Here is a 19748-nt window from a genome sequence, read left to right on the forward strand (position 1 = left end):
GTGCAGTGTGTGATAGGTGGCGGCAGAAGGAGGGGGCCCTGGCGGTCCGATCCTCGGTTGCAGAAGCTCTTGGGACGTGGAATGTCACCTCTCTGGTGGGGAAGGAGCCGGAGCCAGTGTGTGAGGTCGAGAGGTTCCGGCTAGAAATAGTCGGTCTCACCTCGGCGCAGGGCTCTGGTTGTGGAACCAGTCTCCTTGAGAGGGGCTGGACATACTTCCACTCTGGAGTTGCCCAAGGTGAGAGGCGTCGGGCAGGAGTGAGCATACTTGTTGCCCCCATCTCGGCGCCTGTACGTTGGTGTTTACTCCAGTGAACGAGAAGGTAGCCTCCCTCCGCCTACGGGTGGGGGGACGGGTCCTGACTGTAGTTTGTGCTTACGGGCCGAACGACAGTTCAGATTACCCACCCTTCTTGGAGTCCTTAGAGGGGGTACTGGAGAGTGCTCCTCCTGAGGACTCCCTTGTTCTGCTGGGGGACTTCAACACTCACGTGGACAATAGCACTGAGACCTGGAGGGGCGTGGTTGGGAGGAACGGCCCGCCCGATCTGAACTCGAATGGTGTTCTGTTGCTGGACTTCTGTGCTCGTCATGGATTGTCCATATCGAACACCATGTTCAGGCATATGGGTGTCCATATGTGCACTTAGCACCAGGACACTCTAGGCTGCAGTTCGATGATCGACTTTGTCGTCGTTTCATCAAATCTGCGGCCGTATGTCTTGGACACTCGGGTGAAGAGAGGTGCGGAGCTGTCCACTGACCACTACCTGGTGGTGAGTTGGCTCCGGTGGTAGGGGAGGAAGCCGGTCAGACCTGGCAGGCCCAAACGTGTTGTGAGGGTCTGCTGGGAACGTCTGGCGGAATCCCCTGTGAGGCGGAGCTTTAACTCCCATCTCTGGCAAAACTTCGAACACGTCCTGGGGGAGGTGGAGGACATGGAGTCTGAGTGGACCGTGTTCCGTGCCTCCATTGTCGAGGCGGCCAATCGGAGCTGTGGCCGCAAGGTTGACGGTGCCTGTCGCGGCGGCAACCCTCGAACCCGTTGGTGGACACCTTCGGTGAGGGATGCCGTCAGGCTGAAGAAGGAGTCCTACCAGGCCTTTTTGGCCTGTGGGACTCCGGAAGCAGCTGATGGGTACCGGCGGGCGAAGCGGACGGCTTCGAGGCGATTCTGGTCCACCATCCGGCGTCTCAGGGGGGGAAGCAGTGCAGCACCAACACTGTTTATAGTGGGGAGGGTGTGCTGCTGACCTCTACTCGGGACGTTGTGGGCCAGTGGGCAGAATACTTCGAAGACCTCCTCAATCCCACCAACATGCCTTCCATTGAGGAAGCTGAGCCTGGGGACTCTGGGTTGGGCTCTCCAATCTCTGGGGACGAGGTCTCCGAGGTGGTTAAGAAGCTCCTCGGTGGCAAGGCTCCGGGGGTGGATGAGATCCGCCCGGAGTTCCTTAAGGCTCTGGATGTTGTAGGGTTGTGCTGGTTGACGCGACTCTGCAATATCGCATGGACATCGGGGGCAGTTCCCCTGGATTGGCAGACTGGGGTGGTGGTCCCCCTGTTCAAAAAGGGGGACCGGAGGGTGTGCTCCAATTATAGAGGGGTCACACTCTTAAGCCTCCCTGGCAAGGTCTATTCAGGGGTCCTGGAGAGGAGGGTCCGTCGGATAGTCGAACCTCGGATTCAGGAAGAGCAGTGTGGTTCTGGTTCTGGTCGTGGAACACTGGACCAGCTCTACACCCTCGGCAGGGTCCTGGAGGGTGCATGGGAGTTCGCCCAACCAGTCTACATGTGTTTTGTGGACTTGGAGAAGGCGTTCGACCGTGTCCCTCGGGGAGCCCTGTGGGGGGTTCTCCGGGAGTATGGGGTACCGGGCCCTTTGATACGGGCTGTCAGGTCCCTGTATGACCGGTGTCAGAGTCTGGTCCGCATTGCCGGCAGTAAGTCGGGCTCGTTTCCGGTGAGAGTTGGACTCCGCCAGGGCTGCCCTTTGTCACCGATTCTGTTCATCACTTTCATGGACAGAATCTCTAGACCAGCCAAGGTGTTGAGGGGATCCGATTTGGTGGCCTTAGGATCTCATCTCTGCTTTTTGCAGACGATGTGGTCCTTTTGGCTTCATCAGGTCGTGATCTGCAGCTTTCGCTGGAGCAGTTCGCAGCCGAGTGTGAAGCGGCCGGGATGGGGATCAGAGCCTCCAAATCCGAGGCTTTGAGCCGGAAAAGGGTAGAGTGCCTTCTCCAGGTCAGGGGGGGTGTCCTGCCCCAGGTGGAGGAGTTCAAGTATCTCGGGATCTTGTTCACGAATGGGGGAAGAAGGGAGCGGGAGATCGACAGGCGGATTGGCGCAGCGTCTGCTGTCAAGCGGGCGCTGTACCGGTCTGTCGTGGTGAAGAGAGAGCTGAGCCAAAAAGCCAAGCTCTCGATTTACCGGTCGATCTACGTTTCCACCCTCATCTATGGTCATGAGCTTTGGGTCATGACCGAAAGAACGAGATCGCGGATACAAGCGGCCGGAATGGGTTTTCTCCGTAGGGTGGCTGGGTTCTCCCTTAGAGATAGGGTGAGAAGCTCAGTCATCCAGGAGGGACTCAGAGTAGAGCCGCTGCTCCTTCACATCGAGAGGAGCCAGTTGAGGTGGCTCGGGCATCTGGTCAGGATGCCTCCTGGACACCTCCCTGGTGAGGAGTTCCAGGCACGTCCCACCGGGAGGAGGCCCCGGGGAAGACCCAGGACACGCTGGAGGGACTATGTCTCTCGGCTGGCCTGGGAACGCCTCGGGATTCCCCCGGAAGAGCTGGAAGAAGTGGCCGGGGAGAGGGAAGTCTGGGCCTCCCTTCTGAAGCTGCTACCCCCGCGACCCGACCTCGGATAAGTGGAAGAAGATGGATGGATGGATGGATGGATGGATGGATGGATGGATGGATGGATGGATGGATGGATGGATGGATGGATGGATGGATGGATGGATGGATGGATGGATGTTCTGACCAACATTTTTTTATCTGTGTCTGATTGGGACGATCCAGATCATGTGTGTCAAACTCAAGACCCGTGGGCCAAATCTGGCCCGCCGAAGCTTCTTATGTGGCCCTCTAGATTCTAGACTAAACACTAAGTCTAGAATCATAAGTTATATATGAGTATATATGAACTTATGAATCATAAGTTAAATATGATCAATATTTAATATGATATCAATCGAGTCAATGCAGTTTTCATCTGTTTACTGCCAAATTGTAGCAATCAGTCCCTCCAGTTTCCAGTTTCTTGAGAATTATCATGGAAATTGAAGTAAAATCCCAACATTTTACATAATTGGGAATTCACTGCAGATGTTTCTCAAAAAAGTGAAAGTGAAAAACTAGTGAAAAACGTTATTACTTGTAACAACTGCCTCGGCCTATATATGATGTCAGATTGTAGTCCATGATCTAAACGGCGAGTAATAAAAAGTCTTGCAAATATTTCCAAATTAATAAACATTTTGATTTTTATTGTAAAAAACATTAACAGTATCATAAAATCCTGGAGGGACTGAACAGATGTTAAATAATGTTATTTAATTTTAAGAATTCATTGATATTTCAACAGTTTGTGAACAGGTTTTATCAATACATTCTGGCTCAATAAGAGCATCATAATCTGGATTTGGCCCAAAACGAAAATGAGTTTCACACCCGGATCCAGACCAACCTGGTTGTGTCACACCTGCCAACAAACACAAGAAAGAGGCAGAGCAAACGGCATCACTTCCTGCTACGCACTATAAAAAACAGGAAGTGAAAGAATTTTCAAAATAAAACTGAAGATGGTTGGGCTTCAGATTTCATTACCTTCAAAGGCTGAGAAGAATTATTACTTAACTTTTAAGTATTTATAACATTAATGAGACACACACACACACACACACACACACACACACACACACATAAAAATTCCCTTCTTACCCACCGCGGGTGGTTCTTATCCTCTGAACTCGGGTCCTCTACCAGAGGCCTGGGAGCTTGAGGGTTCTGCGCAGTATCTTGGCTGTGCCAAGGACTGCACATTTCTGGACTGAGATGTCTGATGTTGTTCCTGGGATCTGTTGTAGCCATTGGTCCAGTTTGGGGGTGACTGCCCCGAGGGCCCCGATGACCACAGGCACCACTGTGGTCTTCACCTTCCAGGCCCTCTCCATATATATATATAAACAATTATATATAAAACCTCGTAGTGAGGTACTGCTTTGCCTGCATATCTGTTTTTCAAGTTTTCATTGTTAAAACCTTCATAGTGAATAAATAATACATTTGTTAATTAATTAAAAGACATAATTACTGCTACTAGTGGTAGAAGTTGTGTACAGTAGTACAATACCAACGACAAAAAAGTAAATAAATAAAGAAAGGTTCCTTCATTTACACAAAATCTAAATCTTTAGTCGTTTTAAACTTCTGTTTAAATCCCAAAGCCTCAGTGCTTTTATTTTTGAAAGCTTTGCAGGTGGAAGTGATGTCATGAGGTGTTTTGAAGTTTCCCGGTGAGCCAGCTGTGTTTACGTGCGTCCTTCCACCGTGGACCGAGCTGACGTCTCCCGGGATGACAGCGTGGATTAGAGATACACACCCACAGTGGTGGTGTATAAAACACGGGCTATCCACGGACACGGAGACACGCAGACACGGAGACACGCAGACACGGAGACTCGGAGACTCGGAGACACGGAGACACGCAGACACGGAGACTCGGAGACTCGGAGACACGGAGACTCGGAGACACGCAGACACGGAGACTCGGAGACACGCAGACACGGAGACTCGGAGACGCGCAGCCTCAACCTGAGACAGTTCCGACCTGGACCTTCATCATGGGAGTCATCATCTCGCAGATCTTCTCCAGGTTCATCTCCAAGACTCCGGTCCGGATTCTAATGGGTGAGTTACTGCAGCAGCATTTAAATTAAATCAGACATTCTATCAGTGGGCAAAATGTCCTATACTAATCAATAATTGCTATTTATTTCTAATTATTTGTATCTCTAACAATCGCGCTGCTGGAGGGCGCGACATTACAGCGGGAAAGGTTTTCCTAGTCAGTATTATCTTGTATTTGTATTATTAGCTACATTGTACCAGGATTATTACAGCTGTTGATTTTAACAGAAGTAGCAAACTAAAAAAAAAAATAAAAAATCAGATTTTGAAATAGAGTGATGTTTAAGTGTACAATATTATTTGAACTATTTGAATGTAACATCAGTTGATAAAAAACTAAATTTACAGTAAACAAGTCAACAGGTTTGATATCTTATATTTCTAACAATAATTAATGATTAACAATAATTTATGTAACAACTATCATAACAAAATTGTTTTTTCATGTGTAAAAGCATATAGTTTGTATTATTGAGTCTTATTTTAAATATATATGCATATATTTTATCATGCTATCTTGGTGCTCTTGGGGCCCCCTGGTGGTGTGGATGTCCTAAGCAGCTGCTTAGTCTGCAATGCCTTGGGCCGGCCCTGATCTCAGGTGGATCTGGAAGGAAAAGATATTCATGGAAGCATCTCAGAGCTACTGTTGAGCACGGTGGAAGACCTGTGATGCTGTGGGGTTTCTCTGGTCTGCCTGGGAATCTGTGTCATTAATAATGGGACATCTACAGGCTGCTGCGGATAAAAATGATGTCAATTAATTCACTTTGTGACTGGTCTGCTGACTCCTTTAAAGGTTCTTCGGGTTATTTTCCGTGCCGCCCTGGATCAGAACCAGTACAGGTTCTGACAGCTGTTCTGTGTGTGTCTGCAGTGGGCCTGGATGCTGCAGGTAAAACCACGCTGCTGTACAAACTGAAGCTGGCTGAGGTGGTCACCACCATCCCGACCATCGGTGAGTGGTTCTGACCTCTGACCTCTTCCTGTCTGACCTCAGAGCTACAGAACCGCAGCGTTTTAAAGCCGCACACTTTCTTTTTCCTGTCCAGGTTTCAACGTGGAGACGGTGGAGTATAAAAACATCAGTTTCACCGTTTGGGACGTTGGTGGTCAGAGCGTCATCAGACCGCTGTGGAGACATTACTACACCAACACACAGGTACAACTGCTGCACAAGTCATTAGCCTGCAGTACGTCACTTTGATGCACACATGGGAAAAGTTTTCATCTAATTTATCTTTTCTGTCTGTCTTTGCTTTTCTACTTTTTACGTGATGTGTTGCTTTTTGAGACGCTGTAGCCTACTTCCTGCTGCCAAACAGGTTCTACTGATTCCCCAGATTAGGTAGCACAGTACAGTATAGTACAGTACATTAGTACAGTATAGTACATTAATACATTAGTACAGTATAGTACAGTACATTAGTACAGTACATTAGTACAGTATAGTACATTAGTACAGTATAGTACATTAATACATTAGTACAGTATAGTACAGTACATTAGTACAGTACATTAGTACAGTATAGTACATTAGTACAGAATAGTACATTAGTACAGTACAGTATAGTACAGTATAGTACATTAGTACAGAATAGTACATTAGTACAGAATAGTACATTAGTACAGTACAGTATAGTACATTAGTACAGGATAGTACATTAGTACAGTATAGTACATTAGTACAGTATAGTACATTAGTACATTAGTACAGTACATTAGTACAGTACATTAGTACAGTACATTAGTACAGTATAGTACATTAGTACATTAGTACAGTATAGTACATTAGTACATTAGTACAGTACATTAGTACAGTACATTAGTACAGTATAGTACATTAGTACAGTATAGTACATTAGTACAGTATAGTACATTAGTACATTAGTACAGTACATTAGTACAGTACATTAGTACAGTACATTAGTACAGTATAGTACATTAGTACATTAGTACAGTATAGTACATTAGTACATTAGTACAGTACATTAGTACAGTACATTAGTACAGTATAGTACATTAGTACAGTATAGTACAGTACATTAGTACAGTACATTAGTACAGTATAGTACATTAGTACAGTATAGTACATTAGTACAGTACATTAGTACAGTATAGTACATTAGTACAGAATAGTACATTAGTACAGTACAGTATAGTACATTAGTACAGTATAGTACAGTACATTAGTACAGTATAGTACATTAGTACAGAATAGTACATTAGTACATTAGTACAGTACAGTACATTAGTACCGTATAGTACATTAGTACAGTACATTAGTACAGTATAGTACATTAGTACAGGATAGTACATTAGTACATTAGTACAGTACAGTACATTAGTACCGTATAGTACATTAGTACAGTACATTAGTACAGTATAGTACATTAGTACAGGATAGTACATTAGTACAGTATAGTACATTAGTACAGGATAGTACATTAGTACAGAATAGTACAGTACATTAGTACAGAATAGTACATTAGTACAGTATAGTACATTAGTACAATACAGTATAGTACATTAGTACAGTATAGTACAGTACATTAGTACAGTATAGTACATTAGTACAGAATAGTACATTAGTACAGTATAGTACATTAGTACATTAGTAGAGTATAGTACATTAGTACATTAGTACAGTACATTAGTACAGTACATTAGTACAGTATAGTACATTAGTACATTAGTACAGTATAGTACAGTACATTAGTACAGTACATTAGTACAGTATAGTACATTAGTACAGTATAGTACATTAGTACAGTACATTAGTACAGTATAGTACATTAGTACAGAATAGTACATTAGTACAGTACAGTATAGTACAGTATAGTACATTAGTACAGAATAGTACATTAGTACAGTATAGTACATTAGTACAGTATAGTACAGTACATTAGTACAGAATAGTACATTAGTACAGTACAGTACATTAGTACCGTATAGTACATTAGTACAGTACATTAGTACAGTATAGTACATTAGTACAGTATAGTACATTAGAACAGGATAGTACATTAGTACAGTATAGTACATTAGTACAGAATAGTACATTAGTACAGTACAGTATAGTACATTAGTACAGTATAGTACAGTACATTAGTACAGTATAGTACATTAGTACAGAATAGTACATTAGTACAGTACAGTATAGTACATTAGTACAGGATAGTACATTAGTACATTAGTACAGGATAGTACATTAGTACAGTATAGTACATTAGTACAGAATAGTACATTAGTACAGTACAGTATAGTACATTAGTACAGTATAGTACATTAGTACAGTACAGTATAGTACATTAGTACAGTATAGTACATTAGTACAGAATAGTACATTAGTACAGTACAGTATAGTACATTAGTACAGTATAGTACATTAGTACATTAGTACAGTACATTAGTACAGGATAGTACATTAGTACATTAGTACAGGATAGTACATTAGTACAGTATAGTACATTAGTACAGAATAGTACATTAGTACAGTACAGTATAGTACATTAGTACAGTATAGTACAGTACATTAGTACAGTATAGTACATTAGTACAGAATAGTACATTAGTACAGTACAGTACATTAGTACCGTATAGTACATTAGTACAGTACATTAGTACAGGATAGTACATTAGTACAGGATAGTACATTAGTACATTAGTACAGGATAGTACATTAGTACAGTATAGTACATTAGTACAGTATAGTACAGTACATTAGTACAGTATAGTACATTAGTACAGAATAGTACATTAGTACAGTACAGTATAGTACATTAGTACAGTATAGTACATTAGTACATTAGTACAGTACATTAGTACAGTATAGTACATTAGTACAGGATAGTACATTAGTACAGTATAGTACATTAGTACAGGATAGTACATTAGTACAGTATAGTACAGTACATTAGTACAGTATAGTACATTAGTACAGAATAGTACATTAGTACAGAATAGTACATTAGTACCGTATAGTACATTAGTACAGTACATTAGTACAGGATAGTACATTAGTACAGTATAGTACATTAGTACAGGATAGTACATTAGTACAGTACATTAGTACAGGATAGTACATTAGTACAGTATAGTACATTAGTACCGTATAGTACATTAGTACAGTACATTAGTACAGGATAGTACATTAGTACAGTATAGTACATTAGTACAGTATAGTACATTAGTACAGTACAGTATAGTACATTAGTACAGTATAGTACATTAGTACAGTACAGTATAGTACATTAGTACAGTATAGTACATTAGTACAGTACATTAGTACAGTATAGTACATCAGTACAGTATAGTACATCAGTACAGTATAGTACATTAGTACATTAGTACAGTACATTAGTACAGGATAGTACATCAGTACAGTATAGTACATTAGTACATTAGTACAGTACATTAGTACAGGATAGTACATTAGTACAGTATAGTACATTAGTACAGGATAGTACATTAGTACAGTACATTAGTACAGGATAGTACATTAGTACAGTATAGTACATTAGTACCGTATAGTACATTAGTACAGTACATTAGTACAGGATAGTACATTAGTACAGTATAGTACATTAGTACAGTATAGTACATTAGTACAGTACAGTATAGTACATTAGTACAGTATAGTACATTAGTACAGAATAGTACATTAGTACCGTATAGTACATTAGTACAGTACATTAGTACAGGATAGTACATTAGTACAGTATAGTACATTAGTACAGTATAGTACATTAGTACAGTACAGTATAGTACATTAGTACAGTATAGTACATTAGTACAGTACAGTATAGTACATTAGTACAGTATAGTACATTAGTACAGTACATTAGTACAGTATAGTACATCAGTACAGTATAGTACATCAGTACAGTATAGTACATTAGTACATTAGTACAGTACATTAGTACAGGATAGTACATTAGTACAGTACATTAGTACAGTATAGTACATTAGTACAGTATAGTACATTAGTACAGGATAGTACATTAGTACAGTACATTAGTACAGGATAGTACATTAGTACAGTATAGTACATTAGTACCGTATAGTACATTAGTACAGTACATTAGTACAGGATAGTACATTAGTACAGTATAGTACATTAGTACAGTATAGTACATTAGTACAGTACAGTATAGTACATTAGTACAGTATAGTACATTAGTACAGAATAGTACATTAGTACCGTATAGTACATTAGTACAGTACATTAGTACAGGATAGTACATTAGTACAGTATAGTACATTAGTACAGTATAGTACATTAGTACAGTACAGTATAGTACATTAGTACAGTATAGTACATTAGTACAGTACAGTATAGTACATTAGTACAGTATAGTACATTAGTACAGTACATTAGTACAGTATAGTACATCAGTACAGTATAGTACATCAGTACAGTATAGTACATTAGTACATTAGTACAGTACATTAGTACAGGATAGTACATTAGTACAGTACATTAGTACAGTATAGTACATCAGTACAGTATAGTACATTAGTACAGTATAGTACATTAGTACAGTATAGTACATCAGTACAGTATAGTACATTAGTACAGTATAGTACATTAGTACATTAGTACAGTACATTAGTACAGTATAGTACATTAGTACAGGATAGTACATTAGTACATTAGTACAGTACATTAGTACAGTACAGTACATTAGTACAGTACAGTATAGTACATTAGTACAGTACAGTATAGTACATTAGTACATTAGTACAGTACATTAGTACAGTACAGTATAGTACATTAGTACAGTACAGTATAGTACATTAGTACATTAGTACAGTACATTAGTACAGTACAGTACATTAGTACAGTACAGTATAGTACATTAGTACAGTACAGTATAGTACATTAGTACATTAGTACAGTACATCAGTACAGTATAGTACATTAGTACAGTATAGTACATTAGTACAGTATAGTACATTAGTACATTAGTACAGTACATTAGTACAGTATAGTACATCAGTACAGTATAGTACATTAGTACAGTACATTAGTACAGTACAGTACATTAGTACAGTACATTAGTACAGTACAGTACATTAGTACAGTACAGTATAGTACATTAGTACAGTATAGTACATTAGTACATTAGTACAGTACATTAGTACACTATAGTACATCAGTACAGTATAGTACATTAGTACATTAGTACAGTACATTAGTACAGGATAGTACATCAGTACAGTACATTAGTATAGTATAGTACATCAGTACAGTATAGTACATTAGTACATCAGTACAGTACATTAGTACAGTATAGTACATCAGTACAGTATAGTACATTAGTACAGTACATTAGTACAGTATAGTACATTAGTACATTAGTACAGTACATTAGTACACTATAGTACATCAGTACAGTACAGTACATTAGTACATTAGTACAGTACATTAGTACAGGATAGTACATTAGTACAGTACATTAGTATAGTATATTACATCAGTACAGTATAGTACATTAGTACATTAGTACAGTACATTAGTACAGGATAGTACATTAGTACAGTACATCAGTACAGTATAGTACATTAGTACAGTACAGTATAGTACATTAGTACAGTATAGTACATTAGTACAGTACATTAGTACAGTATAGTACATTAGTACATTAGTACAGTACATTAGTACAGTATAGTACATTAGTACAGGATAGTACATTAGTACATTAGTACAGTACATTAGTACAGTATAGTACATTAGTACAGTATAGTACATTAGTACATTAGTACAGTACATTAGTACAGTACAGTACATTAGTACAGTACAGTATAGTACATTAGTACAGTATAGTACATTAGTACATTAGTACAGTACATTAGTACAGTATAGTACATCAGTACAGTATAGTACATTAGTACAGTACATTAGTACAGTACAGTACATTAGTACAGTACAGTATAGTACATTAGTACATTAGTACAGTACATTAGTACAGTACAGTACATTAGTACAGTACAGTACAGTACATTAGTACAGTACAGTATAGTACATTAGTACATTAGTACAGTACATCAGTACAGTATAGTACATTAGTACAGTATAGTACATTAGTACATTAGTACAGTACATTAGTACTGTATAGTACATTAGTACATTAGTACAGTATAGTACATTAGTACATTAGTACAGTACATTAGTACAGTATAGTACATTAGTACATTAGTACAGTATAGTACATTAGTACATTAGTACAGTACATTAGTACAGTATAGTACATTAGTACAGTACAGTATAGTACATTAGTACATTAGTACAGTACATTAGTACAGTATAGTACATTAGTACAGTACAGTATAGTACATTAGTACATTAGTACAGTACAGTATAGTACATTAGTACATTAGTACAGTACAGTACAGTACATTAGTACAGTATAGTACATTAGTACATTAGTACAGTACAGTATAGTACATTAGTACATTAGTACAGTACATTAGTACAGTATAGTACAGTATAGTACATTAGTACAGTACAGTATAGTACATTAGTACAGTATAGTACATTAGTACATTAGTACAGTACATTAGTACTAGTACATTAGTACATTAGTACAGTACATTAGTACAGTATAGTACATTAGTACAGTATAGTACATTAGTACAGTACAGTATAGTACATTAGTACAGTACAGTATAGTACATTAGTACAGTATAGTACATTAGTACATTAGTACAGTATAGTACATTAGTACATTAGTACAGTACATTAGTACAGTATAGTACATTAGTACAGTACAGTATAGTACATTAGTACAGTACAGTATAGTACATTAGTACAGTATAGTACATTAGTACAGTATAGTACATTAGTACTTTACAGTCGATTGGTGTAAAATGTGGCTAGAATTGCTCTGAGGGTAATACAAGCACCAAACAAATTTAGGGGTAAAACAAAATTAGAATTGTCTTAGCAACAGTTGCTAGGAAGCCATTTTATTACACTGATTAACTGTTTACATTCATTTTGTCTGAAATACTTCAAAATTGTTCAATGTGCAATTAATTACCACATTAGTGACTACCAAACTAGTTATATTAAACTAGTTTATTGGTTTAATTAAACTACTTTTATATTAAACTAGTTTACTAGTTAAATGGAAATTAAATTGAAATTTTTTAATGTATTTTTAGTTTGTTACAGAAGTAACAATGTAAAAAACTAGTTTAATGTAACTAGTTTGAAATACTTCAAACTAGTTTAATGTAACTAGTTTGAAATACTTCAAACTAGTTACATTAGTAACTAGTTTAATGTAGCTAATTAAACTAGCGGCTAATGTAACCAGTTTATTAGTTACATTAAACTAATGTAAACTAGTTAGCAATAGGTAACCAGAAAACTCTGAACTGTTAAACTTACTGGAGTGATAGCAATCGCTAAAAAATGACTAAAATCAACTGATACCGATGTTAATGCTGATATATAGTGCATCCCTAGGAAATGTTCATTTATCACAATTAATTTAGCTGATTTTTCTAATAAAATTAATGTTGTGACCATTCTTGCTAAATTTTCCGTTTGTTTGTCTTCAGGGTTTGATTTTTGTGATTGACAGCAGCGATTCTGAGAGGATTAAAGAGGCTGCAGACGAGCTGCACAGGCAGGTGAGCCTCTGTTCACATCATCAACTCAATGCTTGTTGGGACGTTTGCACCCATAACTGACCAAAAATACTGCGAAATTTAGCAAAGTTTTAAAATGTAGAGGGTTTTTCAATACAATATATTCATAATATTTCCACATAGAGTAAAACTAATTCTAATAATAAAAACGTATCTTAGAGCACCTTCTCACATAGGCTGCTCCAGCTCCGCTGTCGTAGGGACAGATACAGGAAATCCTTCCTGCCACATGCCATCTCACTGTACAATAAAAGCTAAATCATTGTTCTGCACTAATCAGTCCGATTTTGCACAACTGCACTGAGGCACACTGCTGTACATATATTTACAGATACATATCTGCATTTTTGAATCTTTGCAAGGACTGCTCTAAGCTGTTTCTTATATTAACAGCATTTCATATTTTTACAATTTATAGACAACTGCTACTCAGTGGTGGTTGTTATTGTGTCTTGTCTCTATGCTGTAACTGCGAAGTAATTTCCCTGCTGGGATGAATAAAGTACTTCTTATTCTATTCTATTCTATTCTATTCTATTATAAAGGCCGCTGACTCCTGGTCTGGACTAAGATTTTGTTTTTCCCACCTGATAGTCCGGTAGACCCGGTTCTATTAGAGACCAAAACCACAGCACTAGTTACATTTTCAGCTGCTGTGGTTCTCTTTCTTGCTCCAATGTGTCAAACCAACCAAACCCTTTGAGCAGTCTGTTCCCCTCCTGGCCTGTGGGGGCGCTGCACCAAGAACCACTGAAGAAAACAACACAAAAACCTATGAAGGAGACACTGTAGCTTCCTTTTGTGCAACTTCCTGTTTAACAAAAATGCTATTAAAAATGTGTCAGATTTTAGCGGTTGTAAGATTTCTCTTTTGTCTTTGGTAAAAGATAAGTCACTTCTCCTGCTAGTGCAAGTTAGCAAATTTTTGGGGTTGTATTTACCCAGAATGCTCTGTGCTACAGTCCACTTCCTGCTAGTGGCGCAGTCTCTGGTCCACTGGCGTTCACATTTGCATTTGAACCCCACCAAAGTTCACTGCAACCAAACCCAGACCGAGATTTGTAGGTGGACCAGAGTCCCTTTTTTTGTTTCGATTGCACATTCACGTCTCCTCAAGCGGAACAGACTTTGACTAGGCAAGCAGACTGGAGTTGGTTAGAAAAGCAAACTAAACAGGGCTGGTGGGAATCCAGCCTAAATATCTGTTTTAAAAAAATAGCTGAAGAAGTTTTTTTTCTCAATGTCAAAGCAGAAACACGTTTGTATTGAAATTCTATTCCTGCAGTGAAACATGGTGGTGGCGGCATCATGCAGCAGGAACGCATAATCTACTATTGCTATAGAATACTAAAGAAAGGAAAAACCTTGTGCAAAGTAATGTTAGTGTGAAATAATTTCCAAAAATTAAGCCAGATTACAGTAATCTGAGACTCTAATCCCTGCTCTGTGTTTGTCTTCAGCTGGAGGAGGATGAGCTGAGGGACGTTCCAGTTCTGGTTTTTGCTAACAAACAGGACTTACCCAGAGCCATGTCTGTCGATGACATCACAGAGGCTCTCAGCCTATCAGGAGTCCGGCAGCCGGTAGGTACTTCCTGTGGTGATCAGAAAGAATTTAGACAGGCGGTCTCACGTGGACGGTTAGGTAGCTAATACAGGTAGAGAACGACCTTTGACCTTTGACCTGGTGTGTGTCCCCGCAGTGGTTCGTCCAGTCGTCCTGTGCCGTCAGCGGCGCCGGTCTGGTGGAGGGACTGGACTGGCTCTCCGACCAGATCCTGAAGAAGTAGCTGCTGCTGAGACGCTCTGATTTCTGACGTTCCTGCTGAGTCCTGAAGGCACCAGGCGGCCGCTGGCGCCGTTTACCTGGAGAAACCTGAAGGATCAGCTGAGAAAACGTCCAAACCTGTAAAACTGTCGCACTTTTTCTCTGAAAAGAGACAACCAGAAACTATTTGAGTTTTTTTATTTGGGTTTGGAATAGTTGAGATATTTACATATTGCTGTAAGATTTAATATTATTCCTTGAAGGTTTTTTGATTCTTCCTACAACGTTTGCATTACCAGTCACCAGCTGTTTATTTTGGGTGATTTTACAACAGGTTTTGTGGTAAGTTGACCTAAAAAGGAGAAAAATATGCCTCAATGTGCTTTAATTTTCTGCAGGTATTACACTAATATTTTATGAAACTGTATTTATTGTGAAAACCAAATGTTGATATAATAAAAGCCAGAAGAAGCTAAATCATATTGTCTTATTTTGACAGACTCTTAGTTGCACAAGTATGATTGTAAAAAATAAATAAGAAGTCATCATTTTTTACCAAATTTAAGTTTTTATTCTTTCATGTGTTTTATGGTTTGTTAAGTTGATACTTCCAACTAAATTAGACAATCAGAAATTTCTAACTTATCTCACACAGTGTTTAGAAATAAAAAAAAGATAAATGATTTTCCATACTAACTCATTTAATCCCAATTTTTTCCCAGACATGAAAATATTAAAATCAGATGTCATTTACAGCCCTCTGAACTAATCAAGGGGAAATAATTTTAAAAATGATGGAAAAAGTGTGTTTTATGATTGGTCACGATTGTGACCAGTGGGATAATGTGGTGCTCTTACTAAAATGAGCTAAAAATGCTTTTTCCAAATAGAAAAGATCATAAAAGCTGAACATTGTTTCTTTATTTGAATATAAAGTCACAGCATTACTTTAGTGCAACATTTGGCTGTATATTCTAAACCAAGGTAAATTTGAGTGTTTATGCATAATTATATTGAATTCAGTTTGTTGTAGTTTTATGTTATCACATTAACATAGATCATAAAGATAACCTCTATAGTAGAGGCCTTCATTTATATTATTAAAAATCATGAACGTCAGTCAGTCTCTGTCACACAGTAATAAACTTAGTCCAGGGGCCTCAACTCCAGGGATTGAGGGCCGGGGTCAGGCATCTTTTACATCCGTTTCTGCTTCAAATCACCTGAATCAGGTGATTAGCAGGACTCTGGAGAACTGGACTGCATACTGAGGAGGTGATCCATTTGATTCAGGTGTGTTGGACCAGGGACACACCTGAAAGGTACAGGATACCGAACCCCAAGGCCTGGAATCAAAGGTCAGTTATTTGGCTCTTTCTCACCATTTGGTGACTTTGAGTATTTCAAGAAAGATCATGGAAAGTAAAGAGGGGATGAAATAACCCAAAATTGAAGAATACTCAATGTGCAATAAATCCTTGACTTTCTCCCAGGCATTTGTGGTGCAAAAGCAACATCTCTGGAAACGATTCTTGCATTGACTGACCAGTAAATGTCTTGGTCACACCTTGAAGAGAAGTGTCCATTTGAGATCTATTTTCATGACCTACTGACTTTGTGCCAAACTTTTGCATAAGATAATAAGCCACAACCCGTGAGAAGGTGAGCAAATCGGTCGTCCGTCCTACAACACATTTTTAAAATAACATCTAAAAGGTAAATGGCCTGTACTTGTATAGTTCTTTATCAAGTCCAAATGACCTTAAAGTGCTTTTCTCCACATTTAGTCATTCACACACTGATAGCAGTAAGCTACTATATTGTAGCTGCAGCTTCCCTAGCACAGTTTGACAGCAGTAAGGCAGTTATACTCTGGCACCACCAGGTCCTCTGACCACCACTACCAGGCATGGAGGGAGAATTGTCCTCTTGATCAAGGTCACAACGACAGACAGACAAAGTGGGACTTCCAGCAGGCAAAACACCAGTTACAAGATAAACTCCAACCTCCTAAGCTACAGTCATTTTCTTTACAGGTGCACTTTTGAGATGGACCACCAAGACTTGTTGGACCTGATCATGATTCTGTACCTTGAGGGGTTTTGGTCATGAAGGTCTACACGTCTCCTGAGCTCATTGATCTCTCTGACATCAGTCCCTGTGTTTCTTACTAGTGGGCCAGCAGTTTCTCAGAACCTCATTGGATCGTCTTTAGTTTTAAAGGGTACATCAAAGAGACAGTTGTGTCTTCATCATTAACTTTTACAGGTGGTAAAAGTTAATGATGAAGGAGGATCACATGACCAGTCATGACTGGTGAAGGGTCAGATCATCCTCTTTTCCCATGAACTGATCATATGCATTCAAAATCAGGCCCTTATAGTCCATGTCTGAGCCATCACTACCAATATCAGTAAGGATTCCATCTTTCTCATAATTACATTGCTGTTTGCTTAGTCTGGCCATCACTAAGTCCAACAGATCAAGAACCACACTCAAAATTAATCTTAAAAAGGAAGAAATTTGGAATTGGAAGAATATGGTATATATTTAAATAAGCGTATCCAGGTCAAATGTATTGTCCCACCAGTCACTATTGTGGCCGTCAACATGTCTACACATCCTGCTCACACACCAAACCAAGTTTTGTAAATGCAAAGGTGTACATCATAACTAGACACTTTAAAGATGATGTGCACCAAAAATCCTTGTCATGAGCGTGCCGCGGTGGCGTAGTGGATGGCGTGGCCCACGTTGGGAGGCCTCGAGTCCTAGACACGGCCGGCGCTGGTTCGACTCCTGGCCGCATGTCTTCCTCCTCTCCGTCCCCCTTTCCTGTCAGCCTGCTTTCATATAAGGGACACTAGAGCCCACAAAACAAAACAACTTTGTCATATTTGTATTTAAACATACATTGCTAGCCTCTTCTTTGGGAGGTTTGTGGCAGATATCCAAGATATTAACAGCTCTGTGTAACTGGGTCTATATTGTTAGTTGTATATTTTCACAAAATGTTTTCTTTAATTTATTTGTCCTCTTATACTTGTCTGTCTTTGTGTTCCTCTGTGTCTGCTGTTTGGTCCTCCAGCTCCGCCCTACTTTCTTCTTCTTTTGTTCAGGGTCCTCCAGCACCATTATCAATGTTAAGTTATTAATTTCCTCTTCCCTTTTGTTACTCTTTTTTTTTTTTTTTTGCGGCGCTAGTGGCTCGTATTTTTTCCACAGTAGGCAGACAGGAAGGAGGGTGAGGAGAGGGGGGAGACATGCGGTAAAGGTCGTGGGGACCGGGAGTCGAACCCGCGACGTCCGCGTCGAGGACTAAGGCCTCCAAACTAACCCGCTGCGCCACCATCCCTTTTGTTACTCGTTCCACTGGGAAGAGGCAAGTTTTATAATTTATTGTAATCCTTTCATTTATATTGTTCAAATGTTTATTTTTTTCTTCTGTATTAATGTTGGGTGTTTTAATATTTTCATTTGAGTTGCTATTACGCATTAATAACATTTGATGCATGTTAACATTATTATTTTGTAGAGATCGGATGCTACGTGCTAATGCTAATATCTCCTGATTGACAGATTGAATAAACGCAGAGCCTCCAAACCCAGACTGGTGTTTTATGGTTTGTCCTATCAACACAACGCAGAAGTCCACCGGTCACATCTGGTCATGTGATAATTTACTCTAAACATGTGATACTGCATAAGTATTATCCAAACACTCTAAACTTTCAATATTTGCTGAACATTAACTGAAATTTTAATCGGTAACCTTTTTTAGTCCTTGGAAGTGAAATAAATTTCTTGGTCACTTTTGTGACCGGTGGGTTTAAATGGGCTAAAAATAGTCATTTCTTTAAAAAATAGTTGCTAAAAATAAATTCTCGTTAATTAATGAAGTTCTGCTGTTCATCTAAATTTTGCAGTAACTAGAACCACAATTAATAACCTGCTTTCACTCAAAGATTCACTGTTTAGTTTACTACAAAGATTCAACTAATTTATTGACTTCAATAAATTAGCTGGGTTTAAAGCTGTATGTTTTTTAGTTTTGTTACTGAGAATATAAAATAAAAAGGGGCACAAAAAGTTTGCTTTAAAAATGTTAAAAATGTAATTATTTGGTGCCATGTGCTTCAACTAAACAGTTGAGAAGTTTGGACAGGCCTTGTCTAAACTTTAATCAATCAATCAATCAATCAATCAATCAATCAATCAATCAATCAATCAATCAATCAATCAATCTGATTAATTTACTAATTAATTAAAGAATTAAATTAATAGGTCAATTAAATTCATTGTATGTTTGATTTTTTTAAACGACAAAAGATGAGTACTGTTATTTTGAAAATACGTAGGCAAAGCGGAAGTGAAATCATGAAGCGTCTCGGTTTGGTTTA

At 38.9% G+C, this 19748-nt stretch overlaps 1 protein-coding gene across 1 annotated transcript; it reads left to right on the forward strand.

Annotated features, from left to right (window-relative positions):
• The first annotated feature begins 4507 nt into the window (after nucleotides 1-4507).
• LOC102233049 (ADP-ribosylation factor 1-like) lies at nucleotides 4508-15825 on the forward strand. The gene is made up of 6 exons (XM_023324501.1): nucleotides 4508-4920; nucleotides 5798-5878; nucleotides 5973-6082; nucleotides 13492-13563; nucleotides 15042-15164; nucleotides 15284-15825. The coding sequence occupies exons 1-6, from the start codon at nucleotides 4854-4856 to the stop codon at nucleotides 15368-15370; spliced, it is 540 nt and encodes a 179-aa protein (XP_023180269.1). The 5' UTR covers nucleotides 4508-4853; the 3' UTR covers nucleotides 15371-15825.
• The last annotated feature ends 3923 nt before the right edge of the window (nucleotides 15826-19748 follow it).

This window comes from Xiphophorus maculatus, chromosome 20, assembly GCF_002775205.1.
Source record: "Xiphophorus maculatus strain JP 163 A chromosome 20, X_maculatus-5.0-male, whole genome shotgun sequence".
In the NCBI taxonomy this organism is placed as follows: Eukaryota; Metazoa; Chordata; class Actinopteri; order Cyprinodontiformes; family Poeciliidae; genus Xiphophorus; species Xiphophorus maculatus.